General features: G+C 38.0%; 1 protein-coding gene across 1 annotated transcript in view; it reads left to right on the plus strand.

Moving 5' to 3' along the window:
- Window positions 1-736: 736 nt before the first annotated feature.
- ADAMTS19 (ADAM metallopeptidase with thrombospondin type 1 motif 19) overlaps window positions 737-21426 on the plus strand; it is a 274439-nt gene continuing 253749 nt past the window's right edge. The window contains exons 1-2 of the mRNA XM_030818417.1: window positions 737-914; window positions 1537-2198. Coding sequence (XP_030674277.1) covers window positions 824-914; window positions 1537-2198 — 753 coding nt within the window. The 5' untranslated portion in view covers window positions 737-823. The remainder of the gene's footprint in view (window positions 915-1536; window positions 2199-21426) is intronic.

A 21426-nucleotide genomic window follows, 5' to 3' on the forward strand; every position in this document is an offset into this window, starting at 1 on the left:
GGGATGGATGCAAATCAGGCCTTCCCGAGTGGCCAATCAATAGTCAGGTGAGGGATTTTGGGTCCCCACCCCATCCCAACCGGCGTTTGAGCACGTGCACGGTGTTCTGGGACCTTTGTCCCGCAAAGTCACGCTTGGCGGGCACCCCTTGGTCCCTTTTTCTGGTCAGATGTGCTTGATTCTTTTCTGCTCTACAACCCACCTCTCTAGTCATGTCTTCCCATCTCCCTACTCATTCCCTCCCGCGCCGCTGCGGGTGAGAGCCTTCAGCGTTGCGTCCCAAGGAGCGTGAGGAGTGTGCGGAGCTTGGCACACCAACTTGCTGAGACTGTGAAACCAGCCTCCGCCCGTTCCGCGCGGGTGCAGGCGGCGAGCCTCGGCTCGGACACCACAGCTCTCCTGCCCGCGCCGGGCAGTCCTCCGCCTGTCCAGAGGCAGCACTCCCGGCCCTCGGCTGGCTGTGGGTCTGTCTTGTGGGGCTCCAGCACTAGCCTGCTCGGCCTCGGAAACTCCTGCAGCGTCCAGAACACAGAAAATAGACTCATCACCTAATTCGCCAGGGAGCTCGAGCGCTGCGGGGCCGCGGGGCTGCCTCTCCCGCTCCTCCCCCCACCCGACCCCACCCCACCCCCGCCAGGGCTTCGGCGGCCTCCCGGAGTCACACAGCCTACCCCCCCACCCCAACACCCCCTCCCCCGGCAGACAAAGGGCCTGGGCAAATTCGCCGCCCGGCCTCCTAGCGCTCCGGGGAGGCCGCTGCGCCCGGAGTGGATCGCGCTGGAGGCGTGCGCCGGGCGAGAAGCCGCGGCCGCGGGAGCGCAGTATGGGGAAGAACCGCGAGATGCGCCTGACTCACATCTGCTGCTGCTGCCTCCTTTACCAGCTGGGGTTCCTGTCGAATGGGATCGTTTCAGGTAAGTTCTTCCGTGACTTTCTCGCTTCCTTTCCAGTCATCCCAGCGGAGACCGCGAACGTACGGGTCGGCAGGACTGGTGCAACCGGTGCGTGGAGAGCAGGGCTCAGTGGGTAGCAATAAAAATGAGCTCGAGATGCAGGTTAAGGGGTCAAGTTCGGAAATGAAGCACACTTCTGCCGGCCTCGTTTTAACCGTATGTGGAATAGTTTCCTTCTAATCAGAGCAATAATATTTGCAAAGGTACGTTTACAGCACCTGGAGGAAAATTAGAAAGTACCTAGGTTGATAGCAACGCTCTGCTCTAGCATACACTTCAGAAATCGTTTACTCGTGCTGGAGTCTTTGCATCGGTTTTCTTTTCAACAATGAAGTGCGGTCACCAAACTTTGATTCCCCCCTCCCCCGCCCCTAATATAATCGTACTTTTACTCTGAAAATGCTGCGGTCTGTAATCTGATCGCAAGGCTTCTGGGGTTGCAAAGAGTTTCAGGGTCTAGACGGGTGGTCTCCATTGCATTCAACGCGAGCGCCCTGTATCTATGGACTGTGAGCTTGGAAATGTTTGTGCTACTGGAACCGCGGCACTTTAAGCCCCGCACTTCTGTCTGCCCCGCCCGCAGAGCTGCAGTTCGCCCCCGACCGCGAGGAGTGGGAAGTCGTGTTTCCTGCGCTCTGGCGCCGGGAGCCGGTGGACACGGCTGGCGGCAGCGGGGGCAGCGCGGACCCGGGCTGGGTGCGCGGCGCTGGGGGCGGCGGAAGCGCCCGGGCGCAGGCTGCCGGCAGCTCGCGCGAGGTGCGCTCTGTGGCTCCGGTGCCTTTGGAGGAGCCCGTGGAGGGCCGATCAGAGTCCCGGCTCCGGCCCCCGCCGCCGTCGGAGGGTGAGGAGGACGAGGAGCTCGAGTCGCGGGAGCTGCCGCGGGGATCCAGCGGGGCTGCCGCCTTGTCCCCGGGCGCCCCGGCCTCGTGGCAGCCGCCGCCTCCCCCGCAGCCGCCCCCGTCCCCGCCCCCGGCCCAGCATGCCGAGCCGGATGGCGACGAAGTGTTGCTGCGGATCCCGGCCTTCTCTCGGGACCTGTACCTGCTGCTCCGGAGAGACGGCCGCTTCCTGGCGCCGCGCTTCGCAGTGGAACAGCGGCCAAATCCCGGCCCCGGCCCCGGCCCCACGGGGGCAGCATCCGCCCCGCAACCTCCCGCGCCACCCGACGCAGGCTGCTTCTACACCGGAGCTGTGCTGCGGCACCCTGGCTCGCTGGCTTCTTTCAGCACCTGTGGAGGTGGCCTGGTAAGCGCCTTCTTTCCCTAGCTCTCCATTTTCCCCTGCTGCTCCTCTCCTTGCCCATAGATCAGGATGATTTGCATGCACCTTCTCCCCTTTCAGTGTGCTCCTTTTGAGCTTCGCCCTAGACTGCACTCCCAGGTGTCTACATCGTTTGCCTGCCATGAAATATCTCCAGGGCAGTTGTGTAAATCGGAAGTTTAATTGGATGGATAAATGGCCTTCTCCTTCCAGATGGTTATGTGTCTTTCAAAACTGCGTGAAACTCTGCCTTTTCGTAACTTCTTCCTGTTCTCCAGAGTTCTCTAAACTAAGCACACCACGTGATGTCTTTTAGGAACTCCAAAGACAACCAGTCGGCTCACTGATGAATCTCCTTCGTGCTTGCGCCGCACTCTCAGTTCCTCATCTGTTATCTTAGAGCTTTTTCATAACCTACTTCAAAGTTGTAAGAACAATTCTATAGGGGGTTATTCTGACAGTTGTCTAGAATTTAAACACATCCAGAGCCATACTGGACACCTGTTCACTGTTCTTGTGAAAGATAGGAGTTGGGAGGGAATAAACTGAGAGACTGGAGGTTGAGTAATGGGTGACATTAGAATCCAATCTGTGTTCAAAGGGTTATGGTTCTGTGATTTACATTTCATTTGACAGTAGTTCCTTCTTTCCACTCTTTGGAGGAAAGGAGCAAGGTGTAGAGACTTGTTAAAAGGCCTGTTGGGATGCAAAGTAAAAGCCATTTGCTCTGTCAATGTAGAACATCATTTGATTTTTCTCCCTCTGTCATGATTCAGGGGTTGGGACAAGCTTCTATAAGTTGACCTTTGTGTGTGTGTGGGGGGGGGGGTGTCAAATATGCATAACATAAAATTTACTATTTTAACTGTTTTTTAGATGTACAGGTACGTGGCATTAAGTACATTCACGTTGTTGTGCAACACCACCATGTCCTTTATGGTTGTTGCCACCACCATAGGCTTTACTATTAATTGGTTTAAGACAAAACTCATAAAATATCAAAAATGCCCTTGTCGATTTGTGGCTTCATTTTGCTGTTCATAGTGAGCCACTGAGAAATCCACAAGAACTTGCATGGAAGCAAACTGCTCATTTGGAGAAAATCCAACAGCAGTGGATAGCAGAAAAATATCAGCACAATCAAAGCCACCCAAAACTACCACCTCCCCTGACCCAAGATCCCATAGTCAAATGATGTAAACTGTTGGACAGTGCTCATAATGATGAATACTCAAATACGGGCATTTTTAGGCATAAGTGAAAAAAATTGGCATGGAAAAATTACATGAAAAGCTTTGATTAAAAGGTTTTATGTGGAACTGATGTTTGAACATTTCACTGGGCAAAACACTTTGTGGAGATTTCATTGTCCACTAGCTTTTGGCTGGGGATTAAATAATCACATATAGAAAGTTCCTGGTGTGGTAGTAGCAATGGGGGATAAAGAATTTCACTGTGTTGAAATGTGCACTTTTGGTCAGATTTTCCAAATGACCTATTCCTTCTCTCCATACTTAAGGAAGCAAAGTTAGAATTATAAGTAGGTTTTTCATATGTAACAAACCTGCATGTTGTACACATGTACCCTAGAACTTAAAGTATATATAAAAAAAGAGTTATAAGTAGGTTTTTCATAGACCGAATAGGAGTTTGACATACCTCCCTGTTTATCATGTTGGACTTTTGCTCACTTTTCCTATTAGCTACATATGTATATGTTCTGAACTGGGAAGTCTTTGTTATTGAGGAAAACTGCCATACAGTGTTAGGAGTTAGATTTTCAGTAAAAAAAGTTAAGCAAATAGCCAAGAAGGGTGGGTTTGTTACTCTAGACTCTAACATGCCAGCCCTTTTCCCTTATGAGCTGGTGGATAAGGAAAGAGAGAGTTGTTATCTGTACTCTGGAAGAGGTTTGTTCCCTGATGATTGACAAGCTCCTTATCTCTTTAGGCTTCAGTTTCCATAAGTAAAATTAGAGAATTAGATGATTTAATTTAAAAAATTGGATGATGGGATTAAAATTCTATTGGCTATTTAATGGATTCTAGGTCCTTTGTTTAGGGGATAGAATGTTCTGCGTTTTAGGGGCTCACAAATTAAGAGAAAGATATCATGTATAAGTGGAAATGACACAAGTAGTCACAAGACAGTGACAGACCAGCATGATGAATCAAATGTTATGCTAAGGTGAAAATCCCTTGGGAGAGGTGGGGAATGCTTCCCAAAGCAGAAGACGTTTAACTGCATTTTAAACCATGGAGAGGATTTCGCCAGGCAGAAAAAAAAGCTGGAGTGTTGTAGGTAGAGGGAGGAGACTGAGTGCAGGCATGAAAATGCAGGACCTGTCAAGGGAATGATAAAGAGTATCTCCTATGACTAGGCCAGAAGATGCAATAGAGAGAAGTGATCTTAAAATGTCTAGAGATCAAACTTCAAAAGCCTTGTCTGCAAGAATATGGGCTTTTTCTAACTGAATATTCATAGAACTTCTTACCTCTTCCTTTATATCTCAAGAATTCTGTGATCCTGTAATTCTAACGTGAGGAATCATGATACCTTTATATAGAGATGGTGAATCATTTATAAATGCAACGGCCATGAGGTTGCAACAATTATTTTCTTCTCAGGGAAAGCTTTCTTATTGTCATTTGCAGAGAAGAGGGTAGTTCACTAACTGTACCTTCCCTTACCCGCTCTTGATAGTAAGCTTGCCTACCGGTACCTGAACTTTTCAGTATCTTTTGGATTATTAAATATTTAAAAGGATCCAAAAGTCTGTACCAAAGGAAATAGAACATGAGCTATCCAGTAAACTGAAAATTTATAAGATTGACCAATTTACTCTCCAGGTACTACTCTAACTTGTGTTATCAAAGGATAAGTGCCAGAATGGAGATTTTGGATACAGGGGCAAGGGCTGCCTCTTCAAAGTTTTTAATCTTTCTGGATCTCATATCTGGATCTCTCTCTATATAAAATGTACAAATTATACTTATATATCTAGCAATTGATCTGTGAAGTGTTATTATTTCTGTTTGTCCTGATTAGTGTATTATTGAATAACAATCTTATTTGAGCCATATATTAGATCTTATAAGCATGCAAATATACTACGACTAATCAATTAAACATTCATTGAACAACTCTTATGACTAAGGCCTTTTCCAGATATAGATAATACAAAAAGAAGATGAAGCAGTCTCGGTATATTTCACGGTGCTCTCAACCTAACTTGCCAGTTACCAATGAAAACAGGGAAATACAATAGGTTGAGATATGTGAAAATACAGGTATACCATGAGTGCTCTGATGACACTGTCTTGTTCATCTCTTTTCATTTCCAACACTTTAGTTTTTAGTTGGCACTCAATAAAAATCACTGAATAATAAAATACAACACATGAAGTACTTTATGATACTTTAAAATCGTCTTTAAAAATTAAAACACACAAAAGCAACAAGTTAAATCTCATGAACCTGTGCAACAATTATCTTTGCTCAAAGTTAACACAATTTTGTTTTTGTTTTTGTTTTCTAAAAACATACTTATAAGCACTGGGCCAAAATAAACTAGATTAGTATATACCTGGCCTATGTTTTTTTTAATGGACTATTGACATGGCAGACTACTTAGATTATTTTTTCCAGATTATGAAGTGTGGATACTAATACTAACGCCACCTTTTCCTACTTAAATTAAGAGTTTTATACAGTAGTCTTTTTAATTAGCTTTTGATACAGAATCTGGAGCCTTCTGTAAATTAAATTATTTTTTATCTTATTTGCATTAAAGTATTGTATTCTGTGGAAAGTTTTAAACAATTAAATATTTTTGTAGCTCCAATTTAGACAAGGCAGTATATCAGTTAGCAGTGTGAAAGCTGCTGTCAGGGCAGGAATGGGTAAAGGGAAATAAACACATAACAAGGAGAACCAGTGGAATCCATCAACGTCCAAATGAAAAAATTAAGATTACGGACTGACCTCATATGTCTACTTTCTTCATTCAAGCAAAATCTTAGGAATGATAGAAAAGATATTCTAAATAAATATAAAGCAGCATTAGAAGAGAATGTCATCAGGACATCAGATATTTCAAATATCTCCTGAAAGATTGAAACAGTTTGGCTTGGATTAAGGGAGACATATAGTCATTAGGAAACATCTGTGACTTGCAGGAGCCATGCCAGAAGTGCCGCTGTACATGCAGGGAAAGGCAATGCAGTGAGCAGAAAGGTACCTAGAACAAGAGCAGGATTTGTTTTTTCTGTTATCCCATTCTGCCAAGCACTGGAAGCCACATATGTGTTGCTAACACAGGAACAGAGAACAGAGGCAGAGCTTACCCAGGCATGTGGGTGACACCCAGGAAATAGTCTCTACTCTCAAAAGATGAGCTCTTGGCTTGTTGCACTGAGTCAAAGGTCCCATCTGTCTCTAACTCAAGGAGAGCTGAGTAAACTGAACTACTTACAACAGATAGGTGAGCAGGGAAACCAAGAAAAGATGAGCTGACACCCAAGAATATTATATTTTGAAGAAAATAATATAAAAATAGTCTCAAACTCTTGTTAATACAAGAAGCAAAAAATTAATAAATAGAATAACGGAAATCTAATGCCCAGAAGAATAAGAGCAGGTATATATTCATGGAAAAAATAAATTAAAAAAATAGGAACAAACTGCTATCCATAGAAAAAAAAAGGTTAGATACAATGGAACTGAAATTATATTTTTGTTAGAATAAAAACTCAATAGATGAGCTGATAGGTAAATCTGTGACATGGAAGATCAAACCCAGAAATTATCCCAGAACATAATACAATGGCCAAACGAATATAAAATAATAATAAAATAGTTGTAAGCCATTGATTAATAGGTCTAGATCAAATATTTCTCTAATAGGAATGCATTTTTAAAAATCAGTATAAAGACTGAATTGTAAAAATATATGCCGTTATATGCTACCTATCAGTTACACTTTGGATGTGAGGCCAGATATTACTTCTTTGAGGGTAGAGAGTAGATGAGATAAGTGGTGTTCTGGATGATCCTCGCTCAGCATACACCAAAAGCAATTTTCAACACAGGTTTCCGTATTTGGAATTAAAGATAAAGACATGGAGAGTAGTTTATGTGTAGAATCCTTGATTTTAAAAATTGTCATTCTTTATAATTGTTTCATTTCAAAATTATAGCAAAATTTTTAAACAACTTTCTTGTTTTTCTAAAGTTTTCACAGAAACAAAAACGTATTTTGCACTCAGATTTAATTATTTAATATTTAAATATTGATTAAATTATATAATTACAGAATGTTGTACCTACCTGTGTTCAGACAAATATGGCTGACTCTTGTCAGTGGCTGACTGGTGGAAATGGTTGTATGCTGTAAGACAAAGGAAGTGTCTGCTAGCTATGAGCATTCAGCATGCTGTATGCCTCAGTGACATATTTTCCAGATGGTGTGTGGAGTATTAAGTCAACGATTCTAGTTGATTTGGTTGATATAACCAAGATTAGTTAGGGAGAGGTTAAGAGACCAGTGATTCTAATTGAATTGGTTGATATAACCAAGGTTAGATAGAGGTTGAGACCCCTTTTTCAGCATCAGAAACAAATTTATCAGAGATAAGACACAAACCTTCAGATTGAAGGACCAACCACAAAACTCAGCATGGCATAAGAGGGACCCAAATCTAGATATACATTCACAGAATATTAGAAAATCAAAGAGAAAGAGAAAATCCTATTCATTTAATAGAGGAGAGATGATCTACAGTGGGATGTGTGTCAGATTGACTTTAGAGGATTGAATCAGTAATACTGAGTGCCAGAGGATCAGGTAACTTCAGAATTCGGAGGAAGAGTCATTTAAAATCCTGGATTATATGGTCACACAAAATACCATTCAAATCTGAGGCCAAAGTAAAATCATTTTCAAAATTATAAGGACTCAGATGTTACCACACAGAATCTCCAAAAAGGTATGCAATGAAAAATCTTCCTCAAATACCTATTCCCCGGTTAGTACTTAGTTTTCCATCCTAGAGGTAACCAGGGTTATCTGCTTATAGTGTCTGATCTGGAGGTAGTTTATGCATAGACAAATATATATACATGTATACACTTACAGCTTTTTAAAAACCCATACTGTTTACACACACACACACACACACACACGTGGTGTTATCACACTTGAGTGTGTAAAGAGAGTCCCCTTTTTTTTTAGCCCCCATATCTAATTGCAAGGATCTTTTGTAATCTACCTAATGAGTTTGGTGTTCCTGGATATTTGATTGAATACAATATTTTCCTATTAAGAACAAGGCTAAATATATAGGATTCTGTAGAAAAGCTGTTTTGCCTCTAATGTATATCTGTGTTAAAGGGCATGTATATTGGTAATTTGGAGAGAGATTGCTTAGTTGTACCCCATAGAGATGGTGCTACTTTAGTCTCAGACCAGGAGAGTAGGAGAGTTTCTCTTTCCCATGTCCTGTTACCAGTATGGACGTTATTATTAAAATTTTTGACCTTTGTGAAATCTAATAGGTAAAAGATGTTATTATTATTATTATTTTTGAGACGGAGTCTCACTCTTTTGCCAGGCTGGAGTGCATGGCACGATCTTGGCTCACTGCAGCCTCTGCCTCCCAGGTTCAAGCAATTCTCCTGCCTCAGCCTCCTGAGTAGCTGGGACTACAGGCACGCACCACCACGCCCAGCTAATTTTTGTATTTTTAGCAGAGACGGGATTTCACCATGTTGGCCAGGATTGTCTTGATCTCTTGACCTCATGATCCGCCCACCTTGGCCTCTCAAAGTGCTGGGATTACAGGCATGAGCCACCGTGCCTGGCCAAAGATTGATGTTATCTTAATATAGTTTTAATTAACATTTTTTGTTGTTATGGTGAGGTTGAGTGTCTTTATATTTTTTATTCTTATTTCCTTTCCTGTAGACTTTCCATTCATATCTTTTACTTATTATTATTATTTTTTTTAGTGATGGATTCTTGCTCTGTCGCCCAGGCCAGAGTGCAGTGGGGCAATCTTGGCTCACTGCAACCTCCATCTCCCGGGTTCAAGCCATTCTCCTGCCTCAGCCTCCCAAGTAGCTGGAATTACAGGTGCCTGCCACCAAGCCCAGCTAATTTTTGTATTTTTAGTAGAGATGGGGTTTTGCCATGTTGGCCAGGCTGGTCCCAAACTCCTGACCTCAGGTGATCTGCCCACCTCAGATTCCTAAAGTGCTGGGATTACAGGTGTGAGTCACCACGCCAGGCCATCTTTTGCTTATTTTTCTATTATATATTTTTATTTCTAATTCCAAAGTTCTTTATATACTAGTATTTTAAAAAGACAAATGTTAATTACAAAATAATGTATTCTAAGTATAGGACATTTAGAAAATATATAAAATAAATAATCTGTAATTTTACCATCCAGAGATAAACAACTAACTTTTTAGTATTTATGCTGAAAAGGACATAAACATACAAAATAAACCTCAATTTTCAGAAGATTTGTTGAAAATTTGTTGAAAATTTGTTGAAAGCTAGAAAAAGCAAATTTTCTCAAACATCTTTTTTGGTTTATAAGATCGGCACAAATTGTGCAGATTGAGACTATCCAGTGGACATAATTGGGGAACATTTAATCTTACACATTGTAGGAGAGTAAATTTGTAGAGTCAATATATACTTTTGTGTAGTATCTATTAAAACATAAAATATGCTTACCCTTCTTTTCAGCAATTCTGCTTATAGTCGTCAATTTTAGAGAAATATCTATATATGTGCAAAAGGTTTATGTATAAACCTATTCATTGCAGAACTTAGAACTCTCTAGATATTCAGCAGTAATGGACTAGTTATATCTCTATATTATACTGAAGGCCAGGAGAATGAAAAGATAAAAGAAACAGTTCTTTGCTTCAAGGTGTTTACAGTTTTGAAGGAACAATTTTCTTTGTCTCAACTTTTTATCCTTTTAGAGTTCATCACATTTATTTGATTTAGTAAGTACTCAACCTCTCCTTATTAATGAAATAACTGGTTTTTAAGTGTACCTACCTTTATGGCATTCTGTGGATTTCCAGTTTAGCATTAGAGTGGCATGGCTAATATAGTTACATGTGAGAGAAGTTTCTGGATTATGAGAGGAGCAATATGTAGATACATTAGTCTTCATTAAAGGAAGCTACATAGTGAATAAACAGAATTGTGATGCTGATCGAATAAGCTACATCGTACATTAAAAAAAACTATTTAATCATATATTAACCCATGTCTTCATTCTCAGAGAATGGAGACATGGACCAATTTTGGGAGAAGAAATTTTCTTTATTTAATAAGGAATAAATAATTGTATGTATTTATTTGAAGTTTGTTAACTGAATCATAAATATAGTATTCTTTTAAATAACAAAATTCTTTATAGGAGCCTGAAAATATGTTTATGCAACACTAAAACAGAGCACATTTTTATTGAGCTCATGCACAATTGAATGTTTCCACGTATTTGCAATTACATTTTTACCCCAGAGGGTTTTATGTCTTTGTATCTGCAAAATGAAGAAGAATCAGAGGAGTTCCAGGTTCCTGGTAGGTGGGATATGTTTTGGAGCAGTGGGAGAACCAGTAGTCCCCCTTGAATTATGATTTGGACGTTTCCTGAAAGGAAGTTTTAAGATTCCCTTAGCAAAGTGAGAACCATAATTTGATGCAGAGTGCATTTAGGGTGCAGCTATAGTGAGCACATCCATCTCATCATTATTCTGATGCCAAGTCCTAGACTGAGAGAAGTGAGAAAATGGGAGCTTAGCCATTCCAGTGCTACCCAGATATTTTTATAGAATTATTACATGGCGGTGTTGGGAAGTACCTTAGGGATTAGACAGTTTAGTGCCTGCCTTTTCCAGAGAGAGAAACTTGACTTCATCTCATAATTAATGTGCATATATCTGCAAAAAATTATTAACTCTTTAGACTCTAACTCAGATGATCAGAGAATGGTGCTGGTGAGCCCAGGCCAGTTTGGGCATTACCAAATGCTTCTGCTTTTCTATTGTTTTCCATTTAAAATAAATGAAATCTAAACTTTTTTTTTTCATTTTTTTTCCTCGAGCACATTCAAAGGATAAACATAAGCATATTTTGCCCTCAACTCTTTGTAGTCTACTAGCCTCAGCCTGGCTTTACTTAAAATAAGACCACTTCTGCAGTGAGGCTACATCATCAGCCATTTGACCACGCTCCTTGATGTCCTGTTTCTTCAAGTGTGGTGTATAGATACCAGGATCAAAATCAGGCAGTGGGATGTATGGGGGCGGGGGTTGGGGGGTGGTTTGGTGAGGTAGAGGTAGTTGGTAGAGGTAGTCTCTATTAAAAATAAGGCTTCCCGATTGAATGACAAACCTAAAATATGAATTTAAAAAGAATCTAAGATAAAAATAAGCCTGGGGTGGTGGCACATACCTGCAGCCCCAGCTACTCAGGAGGTCAAGGTGGGAGGATCACCTGAAGCCAGGAGTTAGAGGCTGCAGTGAGCTGTGATTGCACCACTGCACTACAGCCTGGGTGACAGAGTGAGACCCTGTCTCAAAAGAATGAAAGAAAGATAGAGAAAGAGAGGGATAGGGAGGGAAGGAGGTAGGGAGGAAAAGAAAGGAAGGAAAGAAAGAAGAAGAAAGGAAAGGAAAGGAAAGGAAAGGAAAGGAAAGGAAAGGCAGGCAAGACTCTGTCTCTAAATAAATGAATAAATAAACAAAAAGAATACAAGGTACTTTTTTTAAAAAAACTTTTAAGTTCAGGAGTACACGTGCAGGTTTGTTAAGTAGGTGAACTTGTGTGATGGGGATTTGTTTTACAAATTATTTCATCACCCAGATATTAAACCTAGTACCCATTAGTTATTTTTCCTGATCCTTTCCCTCCTCCCACCCTCCACCCTCTAGTTGGCCCCAGAGTCTGTAGTTCCTCTCTATGTGTCCATGTGTTCTCATCATTTAGCTCCCACTTATAAGTGAGAACATGTGGCTTTTGATTTTCTGTTCCTATGTTACTTTGCCAAGGATCATGGCCTCCAGCCCCATCCAGGTTGCTGCAAAGGACATGATATCATTGTCTTTTAGGGCTGCACAGTATTCTATAGTGTATATGTACCACATGTTCTTTATTCAGTGTACCATTGATGGGCAGTTAGGTTGATTCCATGCATTTGCTATTATGAATAGTGCTGCAATGAACACACACACGTGTGTGTCTTTATAATAGAACAATTTATATTCCTTTGGGTATATACCCAGTAATGGGATTGGTGGGTCAAGTTGGGTATTTCTGTTTTCAGGTATTTGAGGAATCACTACACTATCTTCCACAATGGTTGAACTAACTTAAACTGCCATCAGCAGTGTATAAGCATTCGTTTTTCTCCGCAACCTTGCTAGGATCTATTTTTTGACTTTTTAATAATAGCCATTCTGGCTGGTGTGAGATGGTATCTCATTATGCAAGCTAAAATTTGAGGGCAGCCACTCCAGTGGCTCTGAAAACAGCAGAGCTCAAGATTCTTTCCTACCGGATTTGCATCCACTAAACTTCATACCCTAAGGATCTTGCATGAATTTTAATCCTTATATACTCTTTTTGGAAAGTTCCAGTAATAGTAAAATTAGATATGTCCTGTCCTTACTTAATAATATCCTCCCAGAAACCTACTCAGATGCTAGTGAGCTAGAAAGGATTCTAGCTATGTGAACTAGTTGGAAGGTAACACAATGGAACATTAATGCCAGCATGAGTGTTTTCCTACACTTCAAATAAAAAGAAAGCAAAAGTTGAAATCTGCTTCCTATTCTAGAATCTGGAAATATTAAATAGAAGTAAGTAATTCCAGTCATCAGCAATTTTGTCAGTAACATTGTAGCAGGAGAATTACTCCAGCTGTTTCACAATATTATAGTTATATATTTATATTATTATATTTCTTAAATACAATTTTATATTTATATATTGTCTATATATTATATTATTATATTTATTATAATAAAATAAAATTTATCAGAAATACAGGAAGAAATATACCTTCAGACTGAAAGGGACCAACCATACTACCAAGTTCAGATGCAGATAAAGGAAGACTGAGGCACGTTGTAGTGGGATATTAGAAAAGCAGTGGTGAAGAGAAAATTGTAAACTCTTTGTGAGAGTTTATCTGTCCTGGAATAGCAGTGCAGTATGTTCAGGTTAAAAGGACCTTGAAAATGCAGAAGAATTGAATGGTAAACTCGGATGACAAAAAAATAAAAAATAAAAATAAAAAAGCAGGTATTTTCTACTCATTCACATCAGGTATTTGGATGTCAAATGTCCTGTAAAACTCATTACAATTAACAGTAAAAAAACGATTAACCTGCTAAGAGCAGTGGACAGGCAGTTGATTATATCAGCTAATCAGATTAATGCATTTGGTCTTTCTCCATTATAATTTGGATTTGAATGTATGTATTAGCAACTAAAATGTGATAGGTACATTTCCATTATAAGATTATTATGTTACCAACAAATATGTTAGTCTGCCCAATTTATAGATAGGCAATTAAGTTACTGACAGAGAAATTGTATATAATTAACGTATGTAGGGTGTTTGTGTTGTCTGACTCTGGTTATATTCTTACAGATGAAATAAATAGAACTTTAAAATTTTATTACAAGATAGAAAGTTTGAGTAATTCATCATGGAAATAATATTTGTATATGAATATAATTGACACATTTAAAGGTTGAGTAACTCATTGTGGAAATAGCTGCCTGTTTATAAATTTAATTATTTAGTGCCCCATTTTGTTTGCTAACATGGATAATTTCTCTGTAGATCTCCACTTAAAATTTGTCAGTTCAAAATCAGTGGTTCTATTTAGTAATATTTTAATATATATTGAATTGATATTTTAAGATGAAAGTTCCTATGTAGAAATTTTTCCAAGTGCACCCTAATTATCTCTCATTAGTAAGATACGTTCATGGATATGTCAGGCTGATTTTTTCAGGATAAATCAGTATTTAAAATGTAACAAGTTAAAAAGGATATTGCGAATCCCCTTTTTTCCAACATCTTTTTTGAGGTATGATTTACATACCCTAAAATTCACCCAGTTTAAGCGTAAAATTCAGTGTTTTTTAGTTCATTTACAGAACTGTGCAACCATCACAACTTAGTTTTAGAACAGTTCCGTCAACTAGAAGCGTCCCTTATCCCCACCTGCAGTCACTGTGTTCCTATCTACAGTCCCAGGCAACCATTCATCTACTCTGTGTCTCTATAGATTTGCCTTTCATATAAATGTAGTCATATAAAATTTGGTCATTTGTGTCTGTCCTCATTCACTTAGCATGATGTTTTTGAGGTTCATCCATGTGGTAGCATGTATCAGTAGTTCATTCTTTTTTTCTTCATGGATTATTTCCACTGTCCTGAAATACCACATTTTGTTTATTCATTCATCAGTTGGTGGGCATTTGGATTGTTTCCATTTTTTGGCTGTTATGAATAATGCTACTATAGATATTTGTGTACAAGTCTTTGTGTAGATGAGTATTTTCACTCCTCTTAGGTAGATACCTAGGACTGCAATTACTAGGTCATGCGGTAAATTTGTTTAGTATTTTAAGATACTGTCAAACTTTTTTTCAAATTACTATATCATTTTATATTCCCCCCAGTAATGTATGAAGATTCCAGTTTCTCAACATCCTCAACAATACTTGTTTACATACCACAAAAATCTCCCAATTTAAGTGTACAATGCAATGGTTTTTAGTACATTTACAGAATTGTGCAACCATCACCACAACTTAGTTTTGGAACATTTCCGTCAACTCAGAAGGTCCCTTATACCCATCCGGAGTCACTCTGTTCTTATCTCCAGCCCCAGGCAACCATTAATCTACTTTGTGCCTCTATTGTCTCTTTTGGATTACTTTTGTGGATGTGCAGTGGTATCTCATGTGGTTTTAATTCTGTTTTCCTAGTGACTAATTATATTGAGCATCGGTTCATGCGCCAGTTCATAGCCATTGTAATATCTGTCATCTTTGGTGAAATGTCTACTCAAAACTTTTGCCAACTTTTTAATTAGTTTTTTTCTACAATTTAAAGAGTTCTTTATATACTATGGATATAAATATTTTATCAGACAAGTGATTTGCTCATGTTTTCTTCCAGTCTCTTGCTATCTGTTCAGTTTCTTAATGGTATCTTTTAAGGCCAATTTTTGAGACTTTTGATAAAAATCTAGTTTATCTTTTTTTTTTTAATAGAACATGTTTTTGATGTTGTATCTAAGAACTCAGTGTCTAACCCAAAGTCACAAGGACTTCCTCCTATGTTTTCTTCCATAATTTCCATAATTTAAAGTTTTACATTCAATCCTATGATTCATTAGCTTTTGTGTATGGTGTAAGAGACTGTAAATTTTTCTCTTTGCATGTACTTTTCCAGTGGTATCTCAGCACCATTTGTTGAAAATACCATACTTTCCTCATGAAATGCCATAGCATTTTTGTTAAAAGTAAATTAACCGCAAATGTGCGAGTTTATTTTTGAACTATTTATACTGTTGTTTTGATCTCTATTTATCCTCGTGTCAATACCATACTGTATTGATTTATTAGCTTATAATATTTTTTGAATTTGGGAAATTTAAGTCCTTTAATTTTGATTTTCTCTTTTCAAAATTGTTGTGGCCTGCCAGGCACAGTGGTTCATGCCTGTAATCCCAGCACTTTGGGAGGCCGAGGCGGGAAGATCACTTGGGGTCAGGAGTTTGAGACCAGCCTGGCCCACATGGCGAAACCCCGTCTCTACTAAAAATACAAAAATTAGCAGAGCAGGGTGATGGGCACCTGTAATCCTAGCTACTCAGGAGGCTCAGGCATGAGAATTGCTTGAAGCGGGGAGGCAGAGGTTGCAGTGAGCCAAGATTGTACCACTGTACTCCAGCCTGGGAGAGATAGGAGACCATCTCAAAATAAAAATAAATTGCTCTGGCCATTTTGGCCTTTTTATATTTCTACATACATTTTAGGATCAGATTGTCAGTATCTTCAAAGAAACTTCCTGGACTTTGATAGGAGGGTTTATGCTTAATCTGAAATTCAGTTTTCTGAAATTCCATTTTGGAAGAGGTTTTATCTTAAACAATGCAAAACCGTTTTTTTTTTTTCTCTGTGAAAATGATTATTACTAGAGGAATTGTTAGGGTGTGTTTTTCAATACGCTGTTTATTTGTTTGCTTGATTTGAGCCCTGACCCTAACAACTTTGGTCTTTTTCATAGCAGTAGGCCTGAAACACAATAGTGGAGTCTTGATTAAAAAGGAACAAAATAAGTTACTGGTAGTCCATATTACAGTATTTAAAATGAACAATTTCAAACCATTAACAAGATTTAAATTCCATAAGGGATTTATGAGGACAAGTAATCCAAGCTACTCATTTGGAGGCATACAGATAAGGAATACAAAATAGGAAATCACACAGATTGTGTTTTTGCAGGATTAGGACATGAAGCCAGGATTCAGACTCCAGATTCCACTCTTATTTCAGTCCTACTGCTATGAGAAAGACCAAAGTTGTTAGGGTCAGTGTTCAAATCAAGCAAACAAATACAGACAAATGAACAAAACCCAAACTAATCTCTTCAGGAAGTAGATTTCACTCACAAACATTCAAAGTTATTCTCTAAATGTAAGCTTGTATAAAATCATTGTATGTGTTTAGTTAATCAGAACCAAGGATATCAGTACAGTACTTTTTATTAAAAACCAAACCAATATGCCCTATCTGGTAATGTAAGTTTTAAGAGTTGTCTCCAGACCACAGGAATTATGATTGAGTAAATGTTACGGAAATAGAGACCCTTAGATAGTTAATCCATTAGTATTAATTTATTAATGAGATAAACCTAGTAAAGGATAGAAATGCTGTATTTAGTTAATTCCAATGAAAATTTTTCTCATTTTAGTAGCTCTTACATAGAGGTGTGTTATGACACTAATGACATCCTGGAGTTATGAAATTTGATATGAAAGCAAATGTGGAATCACTATCATTTTTGGAAGTGAACATTTATAAAGTTCTAGTTACAACTGTTGCCCTGGAAAAACTTGGCTCAGGAAGTAAAAGGGAATGCTATCTGAATGGTTATATTTAAGTCTTTTGCTTTAGAATAATAATATATAGAGATATACACAGGAAATCTTTATAATCTTTATGCTTGAATTTCTTCTATTTAAGTTGACTGTAGGTGAAAATTAAATCAAAATTTTGTTCCTGTATGTCTTACACTCAGTTTGAGCTTTAAGGGATAAAATGATGACTAGGAATTCTATCAGGAGAGATGTTTTTGAACGGTCAGAGGAAAACAGCCAAGTATCATTTGAAAGTCAGATCCAAATATTAGCTGATAAAACAGTAAATTAAAGAAATAGATTTCATTACTAATTTAATGTCCATGATTGTTTATTTTGCATTTTTAATTTCTGTAGTTCCTTCTTTCGTCAGGCCCCAAGAGATTACACAGTTTGTGTGAATTGATACAACCTTCCTATGAGGGAAGCAGAATCATAAAGGAGGTTAGTGGGTGGAAAGATGAAAGAGGAAAAATAAAGCCACTGATGTGTATTTAGAGTGTGTTTTAAGTTTAAGAATATGGAAACCCCTATTTTCATTTGAAACGCTTTGGAGTTACATACTAAAGCATCCTTGGGGACACCCTAACACTGCACATTAATATGGTTTAAAAGGTCTCCAAAGCATTTGCCTATAGTTAGCTCTGTTGTAGTATTTTAGTAAGTGTTCTAATAACTTGGCTGCTCTTGCCTTTGGCTGTGAAGTCTTCACAAGTGCACAGTGTCCAATTTTTGGGTCCTTGGTCACATGGTCTTACATGTTCACGTTCTGAACCTATTAATAACTCAGCATAGGCTTGTAAGAAAATACATCAGACTCTATATTGGAACTGCATAATCAACTGTCTACTTAATCCTTCTCTCATTTCTTTCCATTACCTCTTACTGTAGAAGATACACATTCAGCCATGTGTTCAGTGCCTGTTTCCCCTTCTATTCTCATTATTCTTAAATTGATTTCCATAAATTAGCCTTAGAGAGTTAAAAAAATTCAATATAAGTGAAAGAGAAAGCGGAGAACCATCACAATAATATAAATGGTTATAACCATGATGATAACATAGGTTTTTAAAGTATATTATAAACTGTATTTACAAATTCTTTTGGCTGTAGTAAGGTTACACAGTTTGTAGAAAACAGCTGACCTGCTTGAACGAATGCTTATTTGTAAATCTAGTTTTTAGAAATGAAATTATATTTTAAGGGCTCTATAGGGTGTTGCTATGTAAGGGAAACCAATTGTGATTTTTTTGTCATTAATAAAATAATAACCTAGAATTTAGTATCAGTTTCTTAGCACAAATCTGGTTTGCACATGCTTATTTTATCATTTAATAATAATGTGGGATACTCTTAGACATTTTGAAGGTGCTAGTAAAATTTAAAACATATATGAAAGAATTAGAACAGCTTTCTGTGCTATGTCAGTGGTGGATTTTAAATAACAAGGAACATATCTGCAAGGAATGGGAAAAGTACCAGATTCTCCTTTTAATCATACCTACAAGGACAGGTAGAAATTGGCACTCCTACCTTTTTTTGTTTGTTTCTTTTTAGAAACAGGGTCTTGCTCTGTCATCCAGTCTGGAGTGCAGTGGTGTGATCATAGCTCACTGCCACCTCGAACTCCCATGCTCAAGCAATCCTCCCACTTCAGCCTCCCCAGTTGCCAGACTACAGGTGTGTGCCACAGCTAATTTTTACATTTTTTTTTTGTACAGATGAGGGGTCTCTCTGTGTTACCCAGGTTGGTATTGAACTGCTGAGCTCAAGTGATCCTCCTTCTCGTCTCCCAAAGTACTAGGATTATAGGCATGAACCACTGCACCTGGCCACCTCTACCTTTAGTAAAAATCAAATCACAAGAGGAAAATCAATGAATGGAGGTGCTGTAGTTTTCATTTGCATTGATTTTTAAAAACAAAGACTTAAGGACCAAAATCTAATAGCCACTGTTTATTGAACACTGCTATATGCCATATACATATTGCCATAAGGTATGGCGAATTTTTCACAGAAACCCACTATATATATACTGTATAAATAGTGTGTATACAGTACGTGTTGTCACTGAATTTTATAGATAAGGATGCTGAAGCTGAGGGAGATTAAATAAGTCACGCTAGCGGGGCAGCTGATGAGGCCTAGAGGTGAAATTTAAAACCATATGTGTGTGTGGTGTGTATGTTTGTGTATGTGATGAAGATACTTTGTTGCTTCAGTATTATTTATCAGACATATATAACACATTCACATCATTTCAATCCTTTGATCCAAGATATGGGACAGAAATTGATGTGGAATAAGTATAGGAGTAGAAATAGTAGAATTTAACACAGAAATTTGCTGATGTGTAATGTAATCTATCTTCTCTTTCTCTTTCTATTTCCTTTCTGATGTTGGTATATTTAAAATTTTTAAGTAAGAAATTATCACGTTAGGGAGATTTCCTGTAAAATAATCCTGGCACAGTCCAGTATCATCAGTACTTCTAGAAGCAAGGAACTCACTAAGGCAAGAAAATAAATGAAAGGTATTCAGATTGTAAAGGAAGAAGCAAAGCTGTTTTTTCTTCACAGAAAACATGATGGTCTGTAGAGACAATCCTGCTAAAACTAACATGTGAGGTTTAGCAAGATGGCGGGATACAAGTTTCATGTACAAATACGAGTTTATTATAACTTTTTTTATAGTACTAATGAATGATTATAAATTAAAATTTTATAAGCACATTTACAATACTATAAAAACATGAGATACTTAAACATAAACTTAACAAAATATGTCCTGTACCTGTATACCAAAAACTGTAAAATATTGCTTGAATATTATAAAATATTGACAGAAATTAAGGAATATCTACATAAATGGAGATACATACAAAGCTCATGAATTAGAAAACTCAATTTTAAGATGTCAATTATTTCCGAATTGATTTATAGATTTGGCACACTCATTTTTTAAAAAAACAAGCTTTTTGGGTAGAAATTGACAAACATGTTTATAGTTACGGAATTCCAGAGAACTTAGAAAAGCCAAAACAATTCCGACAAGAACAAAGTTGGAGAACTTACATGATCTTATTGAAGTGATAATGTTAAAGCTTTAAAATCCAGATAATCTGATATTGGAACAAAGAGGCATATGGAACATAAGACAGAATCCAGAAATAGTTCTACTTAAATATGGCTAGTTGATTTTCAAGAAAATTACCAATGAAATTCAGTGGAGAAATTCTAGCCCTTGATATATGGTGCTGGAAGAATTTAACATCAATATAGGAAGAATTTGACATCAATATAGGAAGAATGAATCTTGACAGCTACCTCACAACAGCCACAAACCTTAATTAGAATAAACTATAAATCATTAGAAGAAAATCTTCACTACTTTGACATAAGCCAAAAATATTTTAGGTAGGATACAAAGCTACAACCTTAAAAGAAAAATAAATTACATAATTTGGACATCATAAGTATTAAAATCATCTCTTTTTCAAATGACACTGATATAAAAACATAATACAAAAAGTGGGAGAAAATATTTGCAAAAGATATATCTGATAAAGCATTTGTTACCAGAATATGTAAAGAACTCTCTTCATTCATAAGAAGGAAGACAACATGAAAAATAGGGAAAATGTTTGAGCAGTCTGTTCACTAAAGAAGATACCAGATGGAAAAAATGTTCATGAAAAAGATGGATAATATTATTAGTCATTAAGAAAGAAAGGTGAATATCCATATAAAAGTTCTCAAAGATTCACAGCAGATTTATTCATAACAGCCTCAAACTGGAAAATAAACAATAATGTGTTATTGTAATACAATAGAGTACTACTCAGCAAACATACTCATATATTCTGCAAAATGGATGAATGATGGAAGCTAAACACCAACAAAATTACATAATATTTGATTCTATTTGTATGAGATTCTAAGAAGGAAGGACAAAACTGTGGATCAGTGATTGACAAAAACCAAGTAATGAGGAAAAAGAATTCATTATAAAAGTGCAC

The sequence above is a fragment of the Nomascus leucogenys genome, chromosome 2, assembly GCF_006542625.1.
Source record: "Nomascus leucogenys isolate Asia chromosome 2, Asia_NLE_v1, whole genome shotgun sequence".
In the NCBI taxonomy this organism is placed as follows: domain Eukaryota; kingdom Metazoa; phylum Chordata; class Mammalia; order Primates; family Hylobatidae; genus Nomascus; species Nomascus leucogenys.